This window comes from Macrotis lagotis, chromosome 5 (genome assembly GCF_037893015.1).
Source record: "Macrotis lagotis isolate mMagLag1 chromosome 5, bilby.v1.9.chrom.fasta, whole genome shotgun sequence".
NCBI classification, from domain to species: domain Eukaryota; kingdom Metazoa; phylum Chordata; class Mammalia; order Peramelemorphia; family Peramelidae; genus Macrotis; species Macrotis lagotis.
Window position 1 is genome coordinate 9,955,800 of NC_133662.1, and position 20,528 is coordinate 9,976,327.

General features: G+C 37.4%; 1 protein-coding gene across 1 annotated transcript; it reads right to left on the reverse strand.

Annotated features, from left to right (window-relative positions):
- Positions 1-13,472: 13,472 nt before the first annotated feature.
- On the reverse strand, positions 13,473-16,497 carry POLR1H (RNA polymerase I subunit H). Its single transcript, XM_074236827.1, has 6 exons — positions 16,289-16,497; positions 16,040-16,184; positions 15,735-15,838; positions 14,977-15,086; positions 14,434-14,501; positions 13,473-13,694 (listed from the first exon to the last, which is right to left on the reverse strand). The coding sequence occupies exons 2-5, from the start codon at positions 16,173-16,175 to the stop codon at positions 14,477-14,479; spliced, it is 375 nt and encodes a 124-aa protein (XP_074092928.1). The 5' UTR covers positions 16,176-16,184; positions 16,289-16,497; the 3' UTR covers positions 13,473-13,694; positions 14,434-14,476.
- Positions 16,498-20,528: the final 4,031 nt, after the last annotated feature.

Sequence of the window (20,528 nt, forward strand, 5' to 3'; positions counted from 1 at the left end):
TCCTGGGGCTAATTGGATCTTTGTCATTTCTAACATAGAACAGACCTTATGGATAGGTTAGAGAATCATAAAGTAATCAATGACACCTTTACAAATGTGTAATGATTGGTTGACTGCCAAAATTTTATGATCCTTTTTAAAAATTCTATAAAAAGTGATGATTTATTTAGTTCTGTTGTTGGCATTTGCAAGGATGCCATCCATGGGTTTTGGTAAGATCCTAGAGAATTAAACTTCATTTATAAAACTTTGTTAATAAATTTTCCTTAACTTATGGAAATTATGGTTATCAAGTGATAACCATAATTTTCTTAGACTAAAAATGAAATAACAAAAATTTTATTTCTGTCCATGAAGTTTTATTCTCTGGGATCTTACTGAACCCATAGGTGGATGGTATCATTAAAGATACCCAGAGGCTACAAGGTTTGGGGGGGGTGGCTAGGTGGCACAGTAGATAGAGCACCAGCCCTGCAGTCAGGAGTACCTGAGTTCAAATCCGACCTCAGACACTTAATAATTACCTACCTAGCTGTGTGGCCTTGGGCAAGTCACTTAACCCCATTGCCTTATAAAAAAACTAAAATAATTTTTTAAAAAAATTAAACAAAATGATACCCAACCTGGAGCTTAATGAGGAAACTAATTCTAGAAATTTCACAAAGGATTGTAAAATTTTGTTAGCCAGCCACTCAGTATATAAGGGTATCATTGATTATTTTGATTCTCTAACCCATCTATAAGAATTGCTCTATGTCAGAACTGACAGAAATCCAATTAGCAACAGGATTACTGTCTTCTCTTCTGACTTGATATTTTATGTTATTATCACTTATGATAAAGACATTTGAGTTTCTTACTGTTGGGGTTTGCACCATCATAATATTGGGGTTAGCAGTGGTCTGAGGAAGAATTCACAATACATGGGCTCTCTCTCACAGGCAAGTTGGCATTTTATAGGACACTGTGAGTTGGGAGATACTCTAGCAAAGAGGCAACATACCCTCCTCCTTTATATAGGGAAAGAGGAGGAAGTAAGAGAGAAGAAATGATCTCAGACAAATTGTGGTGGGGCTGGAGGTCTGAAGTTGACTCCACTAGAAGGATAGACCTTCTAATAGTTGTTTTGTTTTTTTTAGATTTTTGCAAGGCAAACGGGGTTAAGTGGCTTGCCCAAGGCCACACAGCTAGGCAATTATTAAGTATCTGAGGCTGGATTTGAACCCAGGTACTCCTGACTCCAGGGCTGGTGCTCTATCCACTGCGCCACCTAACCACCCCATCTAATAGAGTTTTAATACAAACTTGTATAAAGGGTTTTTGTATATCCAAGAATACTACAGGTACTGGAAGCACTTGATAGATCTTTGCATAAGGTTAAAAGATAACCCAATTTAATGTATTGTGATAACAAAGACACCAGAAATCAAAGGTCTTGGGCAAGAGGTAAGAGATAAGGGTTGTAGGACCAGTCATAGTTAGAATCCTTGGTTTTAGCAAGGACCCAGGAAGGACACTTAGAGCAGGTCTGAATGTAAAGAAAGGAGCCTCATTAATTGGGATACCATCACAATTGCCCCTATAGAGACATGGGAATGAAATGCTTTTCTTGAGAGGTACTCAATCTTGGGAGAGGGATCTGATCTGGCAGCTTGCAGAGTCTAAAGAAGCAGTTGAAATTTGCTGTGGTTCCTTGAGGGGCAATGACTGACCCTCTAGAGTTAGACTAGGCAGGGGAAAAAAAAATAGAGAACCTCACAGGGAACCAGGATTTCCAACTAGTAAAGCAGAGTCCTTAATCAGCCCATAAAGCAAGGAGTTTTTATTAGAATTAATATGGATATATCTAAAGTAAATGGGGATAAGTTAGGGTTGGCACACTCAACAGTTTCAATGCCTGTGCCATGGACTGTACCTAAATCATTAAGAAGCTCTTACTCCAAGAGGGAGTGTTAAGAAGGTCTTTGGCTAGCAAGAGGGAGACAGATGACAATGTAAAGAGAAAAGGTACAGTGGCAGAAAGACTAGCAGAAAGAAGCCAGAAGCCCCAAGAACGTGGAAGGGGAGAAATAACAACTCTTTGTAGTTGCGTGACTCAGGATGTTGTCTCACAAGTTCTCCAGTGAAAAGTTATTTGTAGAGATCTTTATCTCTGGTACAAATCTCAACACAATTTTAATGAGATAAAAACTTATATGTCTATTATTAGAAAGTGAAATTTTGGAACCATGGACTGCTGATATGCATAGAAACTAGTTACAAATAGAAAATTAAAACCTCGTTTTATATTTGGTTCACTTCTGTCATTTGGAGAGTGAGATTTCACTAATATATCAACAATATAATAATATGGAGTCTAATTCCAAAAATGAATTCATTAAAAGTTGTCACATTAACCTGAGTTTTCATAATCACTTTAGATCAGTGCTTTACAAGTAAAATATTTGTACACTTTTCAATGTTTAAAATAATTCAAAATCCTTAGCTGAAAATGGATTTTCTTTAAGACTTGCTGTTTTGGGGGCGGCCAGGTGGCACAGTGGATAGAGCACCAGCCCTGGAGTCAGGAGTACCTGAGTTCAAATGTGACCTCAGACACTTAATAATTACCTAGCTGTGTGGCCTTGGGCAAGCCACTTAACTCCATTGCCTTACAAAGACTAAAAAAAACCAAACTAAAAACCAAAAAGACTTGCTGTTTTGCCTGTTAGATTTTAGATAACAAGGTTAACTAACTAGGTCTTTATAATGACCACCTAACAATGGTTATAGTAATTTACCATAAAGACCTGGAACATGAAGGAGAAGTTTCCTTATTTATTTGGATGTCAGCTTCCAGGCGAGGTTATATAGATGGGCACTGCATTAAGTCAGACTTAAGATCTGCCAGGTGAGACACTGCAAATATATTGGGGAAGTAGAGTCAGAAGAAGCCCACATCGGAACTTGTCAAACAGTTGTTCTCCTGATCTTCCCTATGGGAACATCACCTGCATTTTGCGAGTCAAAAACCTCATAAGATTGTTGGTATCATCAATCATTGACTCAAATAGCATTCTGTGATTATCATCCTGGGAGCCAGTCTCATAAGATTTTTAAATAGCAAATTCTAATATTCAAAAGTTCAAGTGAGTTCAGTTTTTAAAGATGAAATACTGGCAGCTATAATCTCAGTGATAACAGCAAGACATTATCACAGGAAAATTACAACTCATTTCATTTTTGTTGTATTCCTTCAGAGTGCTTTAAAACAAATAGCAAAAAAGATTTGGGATGTGTTCAATACCATAATCCCAAACTGCATTTAGAGAAACATATTCTATAAAACCTTATCTGTAAGTTTAACATGTTCAGTTATTACCCATGTTCAAATAGACATAAAAAACCAACAATTGCTTTCAGAGGTCTTTTAAACAATGAGAACATCTTAGGTGGCTTTTATTTCTACAGGTAAGATAAATCAGATTTCCAAGTAAGGTGACACATGAATTATTATTCACTAAATATGATGAATATAGAAACTTCATGTATTAGAACAAAGCAAATACCATAAAAATATTTCTCAACTGTAATTCTATATCTAGATGGATTTCACATTTTTGTTTCATAAACTAACATATCATTGCCTAAATATACTCATACAAATCTCAAGATGAAGAAAATGAGACTCTTCAGGAATTGAATCTTTACAATATTACTTAATTATAATTTAGATACTTCTTAATATTAACCATATAGGTAGTTGATATAACATTGCAATGGCAAATGTCCAATTTTTGTTTTTTAAGAATAGCAATTTCGGGGCAGCTAGGTGGCGCAGTGGTTAGAGCACTGGCCCTGGAGTCAGGAGTACCTGAGTTCAAATCTGGATTCAGACACTTAATAATTACCTAGCTGTGTGGCCTTGGGGAAGCCACTTAACCCCATTGCCTTGCAAAAACAAAACAAAACAAAACAAAACTAAAAAAAAAGAATAGCAATTTCTGTGAGAGTTATAAGCTTACAGATTGAAAGTTTTGTATGTAATTTCCTCTTAATTTTAAGTGAAACTCTAGTTCTCTGGATGGCATGGATAGCAGAGTGGATATATAACTGGGCAACAGCCCACAAGTAGCTCTTCTTCACTAAACTACTTGTAGATTTTATCTCCCAATTTAAATTAATAGACTACTTTCTAAAAGGAAAAAACCTTTTTTTTTTTTTTTAGGATTTTGCAAGGCAAATGGGGTTAAGTGGCTTGCCCAAGGCCACACAACTAGGTAATTATTAAGTGACTGAGCCAGGATTTGAACCCAGGTAGTCCTGACTCCAGGGCCCCTGCTTTATCCACTGCACCACCTAGCCACCCCCTTTTTTGCAAATTTCTGACTGAAATCAAATCACCTACACTTTAAAACATTCTAGCATGGGGCTAGACCCTGAAAACTTAAGATAATGATAACCTAATTCAAATGATAAAGTACTGCTAATTATTATCTTAAATTAGTTTTTAATAGTTTATCTCCAAAACTCAAAAGAATAAAAGGATTCACATTTTAAAACAGTCATTCTACTTAGAATGCTGACCAGGATAAGCTTCTAATCATCCTAGAAGTTATCATAACCCCAATTATTTAGCAGTCTAAACATTTCATATATTTTGTACTTTAACTTTCAAACTCAAGTTACCATAAACTTTCACACTTCCTTTTTAAACAAAACCAACTTCCTTATGCCCTCTTCACCATCCTTAGTACCATTGAAATTGGCACAAGACTACCCATCCAGAGATGGCAGATGGCAGAGTTAAGTGGTCAGGGGTCATTTTTACTATGGACAAGACATTCCTCCTCCCCCCTTCACCCTACGTTAGGGAACTTTCCACTTGTGTGTAAGGCCTGAGGAAAGTCACAGAGACTCCTGCTAGTCAAGGTTTGCATTTTCCACCCCTGACAGTGAGGTGCAGAAACAGAAGAGCCTGAATAACCTAGTCTTAAACCATCTAAGTTCCCTTTGCCTGGGTCTCAATGCTATCTAGTGGACCAAGAGAAACTTTTAAACCTCCAGGTAATTCTTGTATTTAGCCAACTTAAGCCAGCATAAGATTTTTTTCCAGAGCTGCTATTAGGCTTCTACACGTTATTTCTTTATTTTTGGTTGATCAATTCAACTTCTACTCCTCTATCTTTCCTTCTCCTTAAGGGAGCAGAAATGGAATGCAGCTAGGTGATGAAGTGTTTTAGAGCACTGCCCTTGTTATCTTCCTGAGTTCAAGTTTGACTTCACTCTAGCTGAGAGCTGGAGAAGGAAATGGCAAACTCCAGTATCTGTGCCAAGAAAACCCCAAATGAGGTCAGGCATGACTTAAAAATGAACAAACAAGAAGAATGCTTATATAACAAATAAAGCATTTATTAAATATAGTTAAATATGTCAGGTATATGCTAAGCAGTACAAAGAACATGCAAAAATGGTCAGTGACTTCAAAGAACATACATTCTAATCTCTGAGATGTTAATATCCTTCTTTAGTAAGACCAGTCTCCTTTGGTTGCCTAATAAGCAGAGACCCTCATGCCACTCTAGAGTTTACCAAGGCTTCCAGAGGACTCCCCCCAAATTCATCTAGGAGGCCCAGACAGGGGAATTAAGGGCATGCCTTGGCTAGGAGAGAGTCCAGTCTTCAGATGGTTTTCCTCTAAGGCCACCAAAATGTTGGGGTTTGCACCACCATAATATTGGGGTTATTGCGGGTCTGAGAAAGAATTCATGAGACACAGGCTTTCTCTTCCAGGCAAATTGGCATTTTATTGGGCACTGTGTTGGCACAGTGGGCTGAGAGTTGGGAGCTATGCTAGCAGAGAAGCATCTGACATACTCTCCTTTATATAAGGAAAGAGGAGGAAAAGAGAAGAAATGATGTTAGACAAATGGTTGTGAGTCTGGAGGTCAGAAGTTGGCCACTAGAAGGACAGACTTTTTTTTTAAGAAAGATTTTATTTGAGTTTTACAATTTTCCCCCCATTCTTCCTTCCTTCCCCCAACCCCCCCACAAAAGGCATTCTGTTAGTGTTTACATTGGTTCCATGTTATACATTGATCTCAGTTGAATGCGTGACAGAGAAATCATATCCTTAAGAAAAACAAAGTATGAGATAGTAAAATTCCATAATAATATAACGCTTTTTTTTTTCTAATTTGACGGTAATAGTCTTTGGTCTTTGTTCAAAGTCATAATTCTTTCTCTGGATACAGATGATATTCTCCATTGCAGATAGCTTAAAATTGTCACTGGTTGTTGCACTGAAGGGATGAGCAAGTCCATCAGGGTTGATCATCACTCCCATGTTGCTGTTAGGGTATACATTGTTTTTCTGGTTCTGCTCATCTCACTCAGCATCAGTTCATACAAATCTTTCCAGGCTTCCCTGAATTCCCATCCCTCCTGGTTTCTAATAGAACAGTGACATACATATATCACAGTTTGTTAAGCCATTCCCCCAATTGAAGGACATTCACTTAATTTCCAATTTTTTTGCCACCACAAAGAGCTGCTATGAATATTTTTGTACAAGTGATGTTTTTACCCTTTTTTTTTTTTTATCATCTCTTCAGGATATAGACCCAGTAGTGGTATTGCTGGGTCAAAGGGTATGCACATTTTTGTTGCCCTTTGGGCATAATTCCAAATTGCTCTCCAGAAAGGTTGGATGAGTTCAAAGCTCCACCAACAATGTATTAGTATCCCAGATTTTCTGCATCCCTTCCAGCATTGATCATTGTCCTTTCTGGTCATATTGGCCAGTCAGAGAGGTGTGAGATGCCTTGATTTGTATTTCTCTAATAAGTAATGATTTGGAACAATTTTTCATATGACTATGGATTGCTTTGATTTCCTCAGCTGTAAATTGCCTTTGCATATCCTTTGACCATTTGTCAATTGGGGAATGGCTTTTTTCGAAAATTTAACTCAGTTCTCTGTATATTTTAGAAATGAATTCTTTGTCAGAAACACTAGTCACAAAAATGTTTCCCAATTTACTACATTTCTTTTTATCTTGGTTACAGTGGTTTTGTCTGTGCTAAAGCTTTTTAATTTAATGTAGTCAAAATTATCTAGTTTGTTTTGAATGTTCTCTGTCTCTTTCTTGGTCAAAAACTGTTTCCCTTTTCCATACATCTGACAGGTAAACTACTCCTTGATCTTCTAGTTTGCTTATAATATTGTTTTTTTATTATCCATTTTGATCTTATCTTGGCATAGGGTGTGAAGTGTTGGTCTAATCTAAGTTTCTTCCATACTAACTTCCAATTTTCCCAGGTTTTTATCGAAGAGATAGTTTTTATCCCAATAGCTGGACTCTTTGGGTTTATCAAACAGCAGATTACTCTAATCATTTTCTGCTATTGCACCTGGTCTATTCCACTAATTCACTACTCTATTTCTTAGCCAATACCAGACAGTTTTGAGGACCGATGTTTTATAATTTTATATCTGGTAAAGCTAAGCCACCTTCTTTTGTACTTTTCTTCATTGAATCCCTGGAAATTCTTGACTTTTTATTTCTCCATGTAAATTTACTTACAACTTTTTGTAACTCAGTAATTTTTTGGAATTTTGATTGGTAGGGCACTAAACAAGTAGTTTAGTTTTGGTAGAATTGTCATTTTTATTATATTAGCTCGGCCTGTCCATGAACAGTTGATGTTTGCCCAGGTATTTAAATATGATTTTGTTTGTGTGAGAAGAGTTTTGTAATTGTTTTCAAAGTTTTTGTGTCTGCCTTGGCAGGTAGACTCCCAGGTATTTTATTTTGTCTGAGGTTACTTTGAATGGAATTTTTCTAACTCTTTCTGCTGTATCTTGATAGTCATATATAGAAATGTTGAGGATTTATGAGGGTTTATTTTATATCCTGCTACTTTGCTAAAGTTGCTAATTATTTCTAGGAGTTTTTTAGATGACTTTTTGGGATTCTCTAGGTATACCATGTCATCTGCAGAGTGTGAGAGTTTTGTCTCCTCCTTCCCTATTCTAATTCCTTCACTAACTGCTGAGGTTAACATTTCTAATACGATATTGAATAGTAGTGGTGATAATGGACATCTTTGTTTCACCCCTGATTTTATTGAGAATGTTTCAAGCCTATCCCCATTGCATATAATGCTTGTTGATGGTTTCAGATAGATACTGCTTATTATTCAAAGGTACAAACCATTTATTCCTACACTCTAGTGTTTTTTCTTTAATTAGGAATGGGTGCTGTATTTTATCAAAAGCTTTCTCAGCATCTGTTGATATGATCATATGATTTCTGATAGCTATGTTATTAATATAATTAATTATATTAACAGTTTTCCTAATATTGAACCAACCCTGCATTCCTGGGATAAATCCTGCTTGATCATAATGTGTTATCCTAGTGATAACTTGTAATCGTTTTTCTAAGATTTTATTTAAGATTTTTTATCTATATTCATCAAGGAGATAGATCTATAATTTACTTTCTTTGTTTTAACTCTTCCTGGTTTAGGTATCAGCACCATATATGGTGTCATAGAAAGAGTTAGGCAGAGTGCTATCTTCACCTATTTTTCCAAAGAGTTTATATAGAATTGGAACCAATTGTTCTTTAAATGTTTGATAGAATTCACTTGTGAATCCATCTGGCCCTGGAGATTTTTTTCTTAGGGAGTTCAATAATGGATTGTTGAATTTCTTTTTTCTGAGATAGGGTTATTTAAGTTTTTAATTTCCTCTTCATTTAATCTGGGCAATTTATATTTTTGTAAATATTCATCCATTTCACTTATATTGTCAAATTTATTGGCATAGAGTTGGGCAAAATAATTCTGAATTATTACTTTAATTTCTTCTTCATTGGTGGTGAGTTCACCTTTTTCATTTATGATACTAGCAATTTGGTTTTCTTTCTTTTTTTAATCAAATTGACCAGAGGTCTATCAATTGTTTTTTTTTTTCATAAAACAGCTCTTGGTTTTATTTATTAGTTCAATAGTTTCCTTGCTTTTGATTTTATTAATTTCTCCTTTAATTTTTAGAATTTCTAATTTGGTATTTAATTGGGGGTTTTTAATTTGTTCTTTCTCTAATTTTTTTAGTTGCATATGTAGTTCATTGATTTCTTCTTTCTCTAATTTATTCATGTAAGCATTTAAAGATATATCCCAACAACCACCTTGAATGTATCCCATAGGTTTGGTATGTTGTATCATTATTGTCATTATCTAGGATGAAATAATTAATTCCTTCTATAATTTGTTGCTTGATCCACTAAAATGAGGTTATTTAGTTTCCAGTTCTGGGTATATATCTCCCTGGCCAGCATCACATATGATTTTTATTGCATTATGATCTGAAAATATTTCATCTTTGTGTCTGTTGCTGGGATAAATTTCACTGAATAGATTGTATCCCCAAAAGCTCAGTCAATGGACTAAAAGGGAGGAGGGTTAGGAAGGTGGGGGAGGGTAGATTCTATATATTTTTACTTGTCTTACTCTGGGTTCAGCTCTCTCTCTTTTGCCACTTTTGGTGAGATTTTTGAGTCTGCTTTTTTTTCAAGGAAACAAATAAACAAAAAAAGATTTTATTCAGTATATTTTTTATCACACACAATTCTGATGACAAAGACTCAAGATATCAAAGGCCTTGGGCAGGAGGTAAGAGATAGGGATTGTAGAACCAGTCATAGTTAGAATTCCTGGTTTTAGTAAGGACTAGAAATGGCACTCAGAGAAGATCTGAATATTAGAGAGGGGGCTCATTAATTGGGACCTATCAATAACCAGACCAGTTTCCTGCCTTCTAAGGATGATCTTTACATAACTGTGAAAGTCCAAACTTGCATATGCAATTAGAGAAGGACTAGGCTGTTTCACAGAGTCTGCCTTCAGATTTATACCAGATCTTATAGAGGGCAGACCCTAACACTGAGACTTACAAATCTCAATTAGAGGCTGATAAAATTAAATTTTTAATCAGAAATACACAGTATAAGACTTAACTTACTTAGGTATCAGTTCTGCTGAAGTGATGCAAACTAACTGAATCCCACCACCAGATTACAGTGGTTGACATTTCTTAAAATTTTTAATGTTAACATCTCAAGAGTTTCCTCCTCTTCCCCAGCAATAAATGCCAGTGAAAATGCCAGTTATTTTCCTAGTAACTGTATTTAGTAAACTTTTTTCTCTCATACTTGGGCAGCATTTTCTTCCCTTTGAAATGGTGACACTGTAGTATGTCCTATACACTATTCAATCTTCCACCATTCACCTTTGGTTCTATTTTCCAGTAGCTGAATGAAAATAAAGGATGTCACAATACAGATTTCTTAATCTCAGATGGGTGGATTCTCACTGCTGAATTGCAAATATTTTACTCTTTCCTTATAAATTCTTCCCCATAAAGAGTGTTTCAAACTTTCTTTCCTTAAGACACTGATCCCATTCTCCTGTCCCCTCTCCCCAATAAAATTGAGGTCATTCATCCTGAATCAGTCAAGTTCTTCACTTCATTACCTCTCTGGTTCCTCCTTGTCCCCTTCTATATATCTTTACTCTAGTATCAGAGGGTCTTCAAGTTGTGCCCTTGATTTGTCTCATCTCTTGTCATCTTTGTTTCCAGACTGATTTCCTCATCAATTATCTAATTTTCTTTTTTAAAAAAATTTTATTTAAGGCAGTGGGGTTAAGTAACTTGCCCAAGGTCAGACAGCTTGGCAACTGTCTGAGGCCGAATTTGAACCCAGGTCCTCCTGACTCCAGGGCTGGTGCTCCATCCACTGTACCACCTAGCTGCCCCTAATTTTCTAATTTTCAATCTTTATATATTGGTTCCTTCCCTACTCCCTACAAACATGCCCAGATTTGCTATTACCTCAAGTTTTCAATTATATATGCAGGGTGACCAGATTTGCTATTACCTCAAGTTTTCAATTATACATACATATATATACATATATACATATATATATGTATACACACACACACACACACATATGTATACAGGGTGTCCCAAAAGACAGTGCAGTTCTAAGCTAATAAAATTACTTTGCAATAGTTTAAAATTTTATATACACATATATGTGTGTGTATGTGTATATTGTTTTACTGCAAAATCCCAGAAAGAAAAACTATTATTTCATCCACTTTCCACTCTGAATTCATCTAATCCTTTGGAATCTGGCTTTTGAATACACTGATTAATTTAAACTTCATGTTTGAAAGGTTACTAATTCTCCTATTCTTTAAAGTCAGTGACTTTTTCTCAGACTTAATCTTCGTTTTGACCTTGCGTAAGCATGACACTATTGACAGGCACCCTCTACCTTCTAGACCCTTCCTTTCCTGGGCATTCTCCTTGGGTTTTCATGACACTGCTTTTATATTTCTTTTACAGGCTGAACCCTCCCCTTCAGTCTCCAAGGATTGGCACCCTTTATGGGTGGATATAACCTAGAATTGTCTGGGCTGTTTTCAGTCTTGATCCATTAGCTTCCATGGGTTTAAGTCTTTTATGAAAATGACTCAAAAATGAAAATATTTAGTCCTTATCTTTTATATGAGATCCAGTCTTATATCACAAATTTAGCCTCAGCATGTCTAAAATAGGACTACTTCCTCCCAAATCAGTCTTTCCTATTTTTGTTTATGGTGTTTGGTCATGTCTGACTCTTGAACTCCATTTGGGGTTTTCGTGGCAAAGATACTGGAGTGATTTACCATTTCCTTTTGCTCATTTTACAGATGAGGAAAGAGATGACTTGGCCAGGGTTACAGTTAGTTTCTTAAGCTGAATTTGGAACTGGGTCTTTTTGGTTCCAGGCTGGCATCCACTGCACCACCTAGCTGCCATTTTTGTTGCTAGAATTAACTTTAAGGAAGCGCTCCTCTTCCTCATCTCCACTTCCTGTAATCCCTAGTTTCTTTTGAGGTTCCATTCACCTAAATCTACCTATCTTGCCCCAACCTCTTCGCTCACTTCTAATCTTGAATCTCCGATTGCCTTTTAGACATCTCAAACAGGATATAATGTCTAATAGGCATCTCACATTCAACATGTCTAAAACAGAACTCATCTTTTCCCCATAAACCCTAATTTTACTTAATACTATAGAGGGAAATACCATCCCTAGTATCTGAGGCTCAAAACCTAGGAGTCATTCTTGACCTGTCTTGACCTAAGACCTGTCAGTTTTATCACTGTATCATCTCTCAAATATGCTTTTGTTTTGCCTCTTACAGTGCCAGTGGTGGGTCTGATTGCTTTCTCTCCTTATTCTAAGTCATAGCTAAAGTATAGATCCAACCATATCACTCCTGTATGCAATAAATTCTATTTGGTTTTCAAAGCCCTAGACTCTTCCTACCTTTCTAATCTTCTTATACTTTATTCTCTTTATTCTTTGATGCAGAGACACTGTTATTGCTTTTTCATGAACAAGACACATCATCTCTTGGCTGTAGGAATCCTGACTTGTCCCACATTCTTGTAATGCACTTCTTCCTGTCTACTTTATAACTAAAATCTCATCTTATACAAGAAACCTTTACTAACCCCTCTTAATTCTAGTGTCTTCTGTTAATTTACATAGCTTGTTTGTAATATATTTTTTGCCTTCCTCCAATTAGATGATCAGAGAGAAGTAACTATCCTTTGCCCTTTTGTATCCTCAGTGCTTAGCATAGTGTTTGATACATAGTAGGCTCTTGATAAATGTTTAATCCTACACTATCCCTTGTTTGGGCTCTTCCTTCCCAGCCTCACATTACTTTCTATGCATTTTTTTCTCCCTTATATGTATATTATTCTTCAGTAGAGTGTAAACTCCTATAGAAGGGAATGACTGTCTGGGTTGTTTTTTTGGTTTTTGTATCCCTAGCATCTAACCAAATTTCTGGCATTTAGTAGGTACTTAATAAACTTGTGAACTGAAATGAATGAGTACTGCAATATTAAATGACAGTTCTTCTAGTACAATGTTTACTTGTTGGACAAGAATCTCTGTGTTCCTCTTTCCCTTTTCTGTTACTACCAGTATGACAATGCAGAGAGGAGCCACTGTCATAGTGAGAGCCATTTCATATTTTTTCTGCTAAATTGTTTGTGGTAGTAAAATTTCTCATCACCAAAGTGTCAAGTCTTATTAGGAATAGGCCTCTGTGTTCTTGGAACTAGGGTAGTCCTTGGAAAAGAGCCATCTGTTTCTGGGATTGCAATTAAAGCCTTTCCAGCAGAGTAGAACCTATCAGAATTTATACTTCATGGTTTCCAAGAACCCAGGGGTCACTTCTGTACAATGATGAAGTAATAACATAGTTGGACTTTGTAAAGAATAATTCCAATTGTCCAAATTATGATATACCATTGGATAAACAATCATCTGTATATATAATTCTGGGGACCTTAAAAATGGATAATAAGCTAAATCTCAAGTTGAAAAGAGGAAGAACTGGACTGCCTTTGAGAAAGTGCATAGTTCTTTTAATGGAGCCCCAAGCTTTCCTCGGAAACAAATACCCATGCTCTTAATTTTAATGGTCTTCAATGGTTTTGAGTAATACAATCATATAGTCTCTGAGGTTGAGGATTGGCCAAAGTACAACAGAGATTGTTTTCCATAGTCTTCAAGAATCCAGGTTACTTTTGTATCATGAACTTTACCATCAGAATTTTGTGGAAGAAGAATGCTGAAATACATTACAAATGAGAGAAATTATGTGGGAGAAATGGTATAAAATATGGAATCAAAGACTATGCTCTGAATGAAGTGAAATAGACATCACACAGATAGATAAACAATAAACAAATAGCCAGTGTGTTCTACCATTATCCACACAATAGCAAGCTAATGCAAGAAAGGGTCCTTGAGAGAATAAGTGAAAATAAATTAAAAAAGAATCACATGGGCTAGGCAGGGATGGATTGCAATCTGTACCACAGGAGAAAAGACCCAAATTATGAGAATGAATATAACCTTTGAAGATATTTATGTTGTAGTGCATTACAACTCTTGATCCTCACAATAATTGTAAGGTAGTATATGTTATCCCCATTTCAACAATGAGGAAAATAAGAATCAGAAAAGTTAAGTAATTTGTTACTTAATGTGTGTAATGTGTAATGGTTACACAGCTAGTGAGTGCCAGAGGTGGGATACAAACTTAGGCCATTTTATTTCTGGTTCGTTTTTCTTCCACAAGGGCACACAGTAATAATACCAAGTACTATCATTGCCTCAAACACTGCCTTGCTCTCCCCTCCTCCACTACCTTCCTGGGATTTTGACCACAAAAATTTGAATTGAAAACACAATAGAGGTTTACAGAAAATATACAGTATTAATCCCACATATAAGAGGATGAAAAAACAGGGTTTAGGTTGTCAGATAAAGAATTCTAGAGACTCAACATTTTACTAGGGATCTACCTTTCAAATGGAAGGGGCTGAGGTTCAACAAGGTAGATAGAGATCAAGAATCTTCTTTCTCTTGGAACCTAAATAAAATGGATTGTAAGATTAGACAGAAAGTACTTCCTAGCAATGAACTTGACAATCTAGAGAAACCATACATCTTTCCTATCTAATGTGTTTTCTCAGAAGACTCTTCAATTAATTTGGGCTATGTGGAAACAGTAGGAGGATGACCATGGTCAAGCTTGACCAGTGTTGAACATGCTCATTTATAATCATAGTTTTCTTATTTAAGTGTGATGAGTACCCTGTGAAATAGATCGTAAGATGAGGAATCTAAAGCTCAGACAAATTAAATGACTTATGCATGGTTTACAAAGCTAGTAAATATCTGAAACAAGATTTAAATTCAGGTCTTATGAATCCCAGGCTGGGAACACAACCAGATATGACACACTGTAGGCTATGGCTTTAACTGGATCTGGATGTGGGATTCATGTCATAATACCTCAGGGAGAAAATATTAGGGGAGAAGGAAAGAAGGAAATCTTTGCTTACCAGCAGTTAGTACAGGTATAGAAGACAGTCTGCCCTTCATCAGCTGAACGCATCTGCTGGGTGTAATATGTCATTCCTTCATGACCACAGTTGGAGCACTGCCTGTCAATCTGAGAAATTAGGAGATCAGGAAGAACTCATAGTTCCCTACTCAAATAGTGGTTCCTTAGTACCTATAGGATTTAATACCAACTTCTTAGCCAGGGAATTGTGGTTACATTATCTTATACTATTCTCTTCTGCTCTACAGCAAGACAAAATGGACCAACAACTTGCTATTTTGTGATCTCATCTTGCTCTCTTTGCACCTCCATGCCTAATTGCAGACTATTGCTCATATCTAAAATATATTCTACTTTAATATATTCTACTTTATATACACCTATTCTTCTTTTCCTTTAAGGTTCAATGGGTACAAGGGAAAGGACACTGAATTTGGAACTGAGATAATCTCTAAAGTTCCCTCCCTCTCTGGTAACCTGACATTTACAACTCCTCTATGAAACTTTCTCTTATCCTTCAGATGAAATTGATCTCTATTTCCTTAAATTTTCTTGTTGCATTTTGTATTGTCTTTACCAGTTCATTTTGCCTCCACTTATCATATGAGGGTCTCTATCATATCTAATGATATGAAGCAGTATACTGAAAAGATAATATTTATTGAATTTCCTGACACGATCCAAATATGTTAAGACTTCAAGATCTAACTTTCCATGGACCCATGTATCTAAGGCAAAATGCCTTTCCCTACTCACCACTGGGCCCTGGAACTCGGTTCCATCTTCTTCTGACACCATGAAGGCTGTTGTTCTCAATTTGTGGAAGACGACTGAGGTCTCCACCACCTTCCTCTCGAACTCTGTAAAGGGAGGAGAGGGACTGCTCGATGCTCAGGTACAAGGTGGGATCCTGCACCGCCCCCACCCCCACCCCTTTCTCCGTCCCTAGGATGGCCCATCCTCCGGTTCATGACACATTTAAGACTTGCCTCTGGATCCTCTTAAAACTCTGTACCGAGAATCCGAGCTCGTTAAAGTCTCTTATTTCAGAGGGTGCTTACCCTGCACGTCTATGGAGAAGCTACACCTGGGGCAAGTCACTGTGTCCGAAGTACCAGGGAGAGGCAAAACTGAGCCGCATTCGGGGCAAAAGTCCGAGTCCGAATGGAAGCTGGAGGAGGCTGAAGTTAGATTCATGGCGAAGAGCTGGGAGGAAAAGAGAAAGATGTGGCCAAGGTCGAGACTCTCCCGCCTGCCCTCCGCCCATGATTCGGGCTCTCACCGCCCTTCTTCTCTCTGCCAGGACTCACTCTGTCTCTCAGGTTTCTGGCTTCAGGAACTTGTATGCCCCGGCAAACCCCGGATCGGAATTGAGGGAAGAAGGATCAGATCAAGACATTAATTCGAACAAAGCGCCTCGGCTGAGGGAGAGGGTCTTGTTCAGGACTGGCTACCGGCGTCACAGGGAAAACACACGACTACCTCCCGAACCCTAGCGCGTCGCAGGCTTGTGACGTCAGCCGCACGTTCAGCTGACGCTCGGCTCCGCCTCCACGGAAGTTTCCGAAGTATTTCCGGACTCCAGCTCCCCGCCCGCCAGTTCTTCACCAGATCGCTTCGGCATTCTGGCTGTACGGTTCACAGCTCCCGAAGTCTTGGACCCCACCATTTTGGTGCAGGAGCCCAGCACGCTACTATGCGATGTGTTCCCCCCCCTCTTCTTTCCTAATCCGGTAATGTCAGAACCTTTCAGAGAGGGGAGAAAGTATTGAGCAGGAGATAAGTAATTTGAAATACGAGACACCGGCAGATTGAAACGCAGAAAAGACAGTGACACAACTTTGAAGGGAGATCAAAAATGACTGAGAGAAGTCATTAGATTTGATAATGGGTTATTTCGAAAATAGTCAGTTTTGATTAACGGGAAAGGCTGAGATTTGAGGGTGGTCGAGGGGTGCCTCTCAGAAAGTGAGGGGTGGGGCTGTATCTTTGAAGGGGATTCAGTATCCCAACCATGGACTGATGATCATTCACTTAGTAACTTCAGGAGGTCATTCTTTGATCCCCACCCCAGGTCTCAGTCATCACTTTGGATACACAGTCACTAGGATATAATGAAACACTTGGAGTTAGGAGATTTAATTTTTAAATTCAAACCTAAAAAATTTATTGGTTATCAAGTACAGCGTCTTTCTTGAAAATTTTGTATTCATACTTTACCAAAAATGAGTACAGTACTACATAAATGTCAATTGACAGATCCCTTATATGCTACCTTCACTAAAAAGGGGAAGAAGCAGAGGTCATAAAGTAGAAAGAACAATGTCTCTGGAGTCAGGATCTGGGTTTAAGTATGACTTTTGATAAATATACTCATATATAAGGGAAATAAATCTGCTGGAGTGGGGGAAGAATTGAACTTTTTATTAATGGATCATGTAAGACATGGGTGCCCCCAATGTAAGGCTCCCCAAGGTACAGTAATGTCTGCTATTATATGGTTTTGGAAACTCTCTCCCCTCATACCTGAATTTTCATAGACTCTCATAGAGTTACATTCTAAGAGAACCACTCATTCCATGACATGCCTCTAGTATGATCCCCACTTGATCATACAATATATGTTATGTTGATGAACTCCTGGGGGCATGTGGATTACCATGCACAAACCTAATTGCACAAACTCAGTTGGGTTAGGTCAATACCTCTAAGTCAGCCTTGACTGGGTGGGGACAGGTTCCTCCTAATCTTGGGCTATTTTCTTTGGATGAGATTGGAAGATCTCTCCTAGTTCTGTGATTGACTGGGGTCACTCCCCTTTGTAATGTATTTCTTAGACAGCTTCCACCCTATGGAGACCAACAACACCACACATTCCTTTCACACTCTTCTTCTGGAGAAATGGCAAACTACTACAATACCTTTGTTAAGAAAATTCAAATGTCATGAAGACATGACTGAAATGATTAAACAACAGCAACAAAAACTTTCTTGACTATTTCTTCAACTATAAAATAAGGTTAAAGTAGAAGTCCCCATCTCTAGGGCAGTAAATATGTGACTACAACTTGAACTTAATTTCCTATCATCCCCCCTCCTCAAATACTGAGTACACTTGAGATGTGGATTTTTCTTGGGAGGAGCATAATGTCCTTCTCTGGATTGTTTTTTTTTATGGGTCAAAAGGTTTATGCTACTGCTTCAGGCAAAATAGTAATTATATCTGAACTTCTCTCTACTGAGCAGTATATAAGAGAGACACAGGTTCCTTAACTTCCCTGGGCATTAGTTTTGATTTCTGTAAAAATGGAAGACCATATATCAAATAGTGACTGGATACTTTGTCAGGTATGGGTAATTTCTGTTCAGGTGCAGATGGAGTAGATGACCTCTTTGAAATTTTCCAAATATGATTTTTGGAAAGGCTGGACAAAGCAGGAGAGACAAAAATCCCATTTCTGGAGTCCAAGTCGTTCAGTGCTGAAAGAAGCCATTGTTACTAGATGATAGAGTATTTATTAAAGTATCTGCTGAATGCATGGTGCTTGGTTTTGGCTCAAATGAAACTTTTCAGGCTTGCAAAGAAGTATTTGATTGGGATGCAGAGGAAATAGAGAAATGTTCCAAGAAACTTGACCACAATGGACTCTATCACTATCTGCTATATAACTTTAAAAATGGAGCCCTTTAGTGTTGGGGGATATAATCTCAGATAACTCATTCTGTTAAGAGTAGCAGGAGATCAGAACCCAGAGCTTAGCATCATTTTACCTCTTCCCCCACCCCAAACCTTCAATTTTATAGAGAAAATGCCAGAAGCAAAGAAGGAAGGAGGATTTCAATGAGACAGTATAAAAATTTGGGAAGGATAGGTGATTTAGGTATTCACCTGCAGCATCACTCTTGGAGGTCCCTGTGGTTAACTAAGTACATCGTGAGTTGTAATGATATTATTCAATTTTAATGGCATCCACTTTGGCCACCAAATCAGTTGATCTATTACCAAGCATTTATTAATTACATTTGCTTTCGTAACTGTAATTTTTGATGTTTAGTTGTTTTTCAGTTGTTTCTGAGTCTGTGGAATCTCACAGACTCAGTTAAGTACAAGGACCTCCGAGAATGATGCTGCCTATGTGAGTATAATAATACTTAATTAATCCTTATATAGGAGACAGCTAAGTAGTACAGTTAGAGCACTGGATTTGGAATCAGGAAGATTTATCTTCTTGAGGTCAAATTTGACCCCAGCTACTCCGTAGCTATGGGACCCTGGGCAAGTCACTTAACCCTATTTGTCTCTGTAAAATTCTATAAAATGAGCTACAGAAGGAAATGGCAAATTACTCCAGTATCTTTGCCAAGAAAACCTCAAATGAGGTCATAGTCATTGACTGACAAATGATCAAAGAAGAAGAATGCTTATGTAACAAATGTAAGCATTTAATTAATATATTTAAATGTCAAGTATATACTAAACCTTGGGAGGGGAGGGTCAAAGAACATGAAAAAATGGTCTGTGACCTCAAAGAGCATTCATTCTAATAGGGAAGACAATATGCATTAAATAAGCACATATAGACTAGAAAGAGGGTAGTCTTTCAGGCAAAGTTTAGCAACTGTGAAGAGACCAAGAAAGGCCTCCTACTGAAGGTAGAATTTGAAGTAAATCTTGAAGCAGGGATTCTAAGAGGTGTGGAAGTGAGGAGATCATGAAGGGCAGCCAGTACAAAGATGGGAAGATGAGGGATAGAACTGAAATGTGTGAGGAATGGCAAATAGGCTGGACTGTAGAAGTGTGAGTAATGTGTAAAAAATTGGTATTGTGGAAGATCTAACTCATGTTGGAATGAATTGATGTTCTCATAGATTGTTAGAATGTCAGTTAACAAAATATATACTTGACCATATCATAGAAAGGATATTTAACAAGCATACTCCAGGATTGTAGCTTGCATAGACCAGGTACTCTCTCATCTCCATGTGAAAATTTGTCTGGTCACCAGGGCAGAATGTGGTGATTTTACACTCACAGGGCACACCTATCAATTGTGAAGGGCCATGATTCTACATGGTGTGTAATTGGGAAACTACAGCATTATGATTAGAGGCTATTGCAAGGGAAACATAACTTGAATGCCCCTAGCCCCCCCCCCCCCATCAAGTTCTTGGGACAATTTTGCTGTCTTTTAGTCCTAATTCATGTTATAGGGGAGAACTCTTGATAGGCAGTGATCTTACAACTGAAAAGCTAGGAAGAGGCCAGGTTGTGAAGGATTTTAAATGCCAGATTGAGGTTACATTTAATTCTAGAGATAATGGGAAACTTTTGGTGTTTCTTTAATGGGGGGAGGGTCAGGAGCAATGACATCAAACATACACTTTAGGAAAATCACTATGTCAAAAATAGAGTAAGGAGATATTTGAGGCATAGAGTCCAAGGAAAAGACTGAATATTACAGGAGAACACATAAGAGGTGATGAGAATTTCAACTAGGGTTGTGGCTGTGTTAGTAGAGAAAATGTCTAAGGGGATATCAGTTTTGTTAT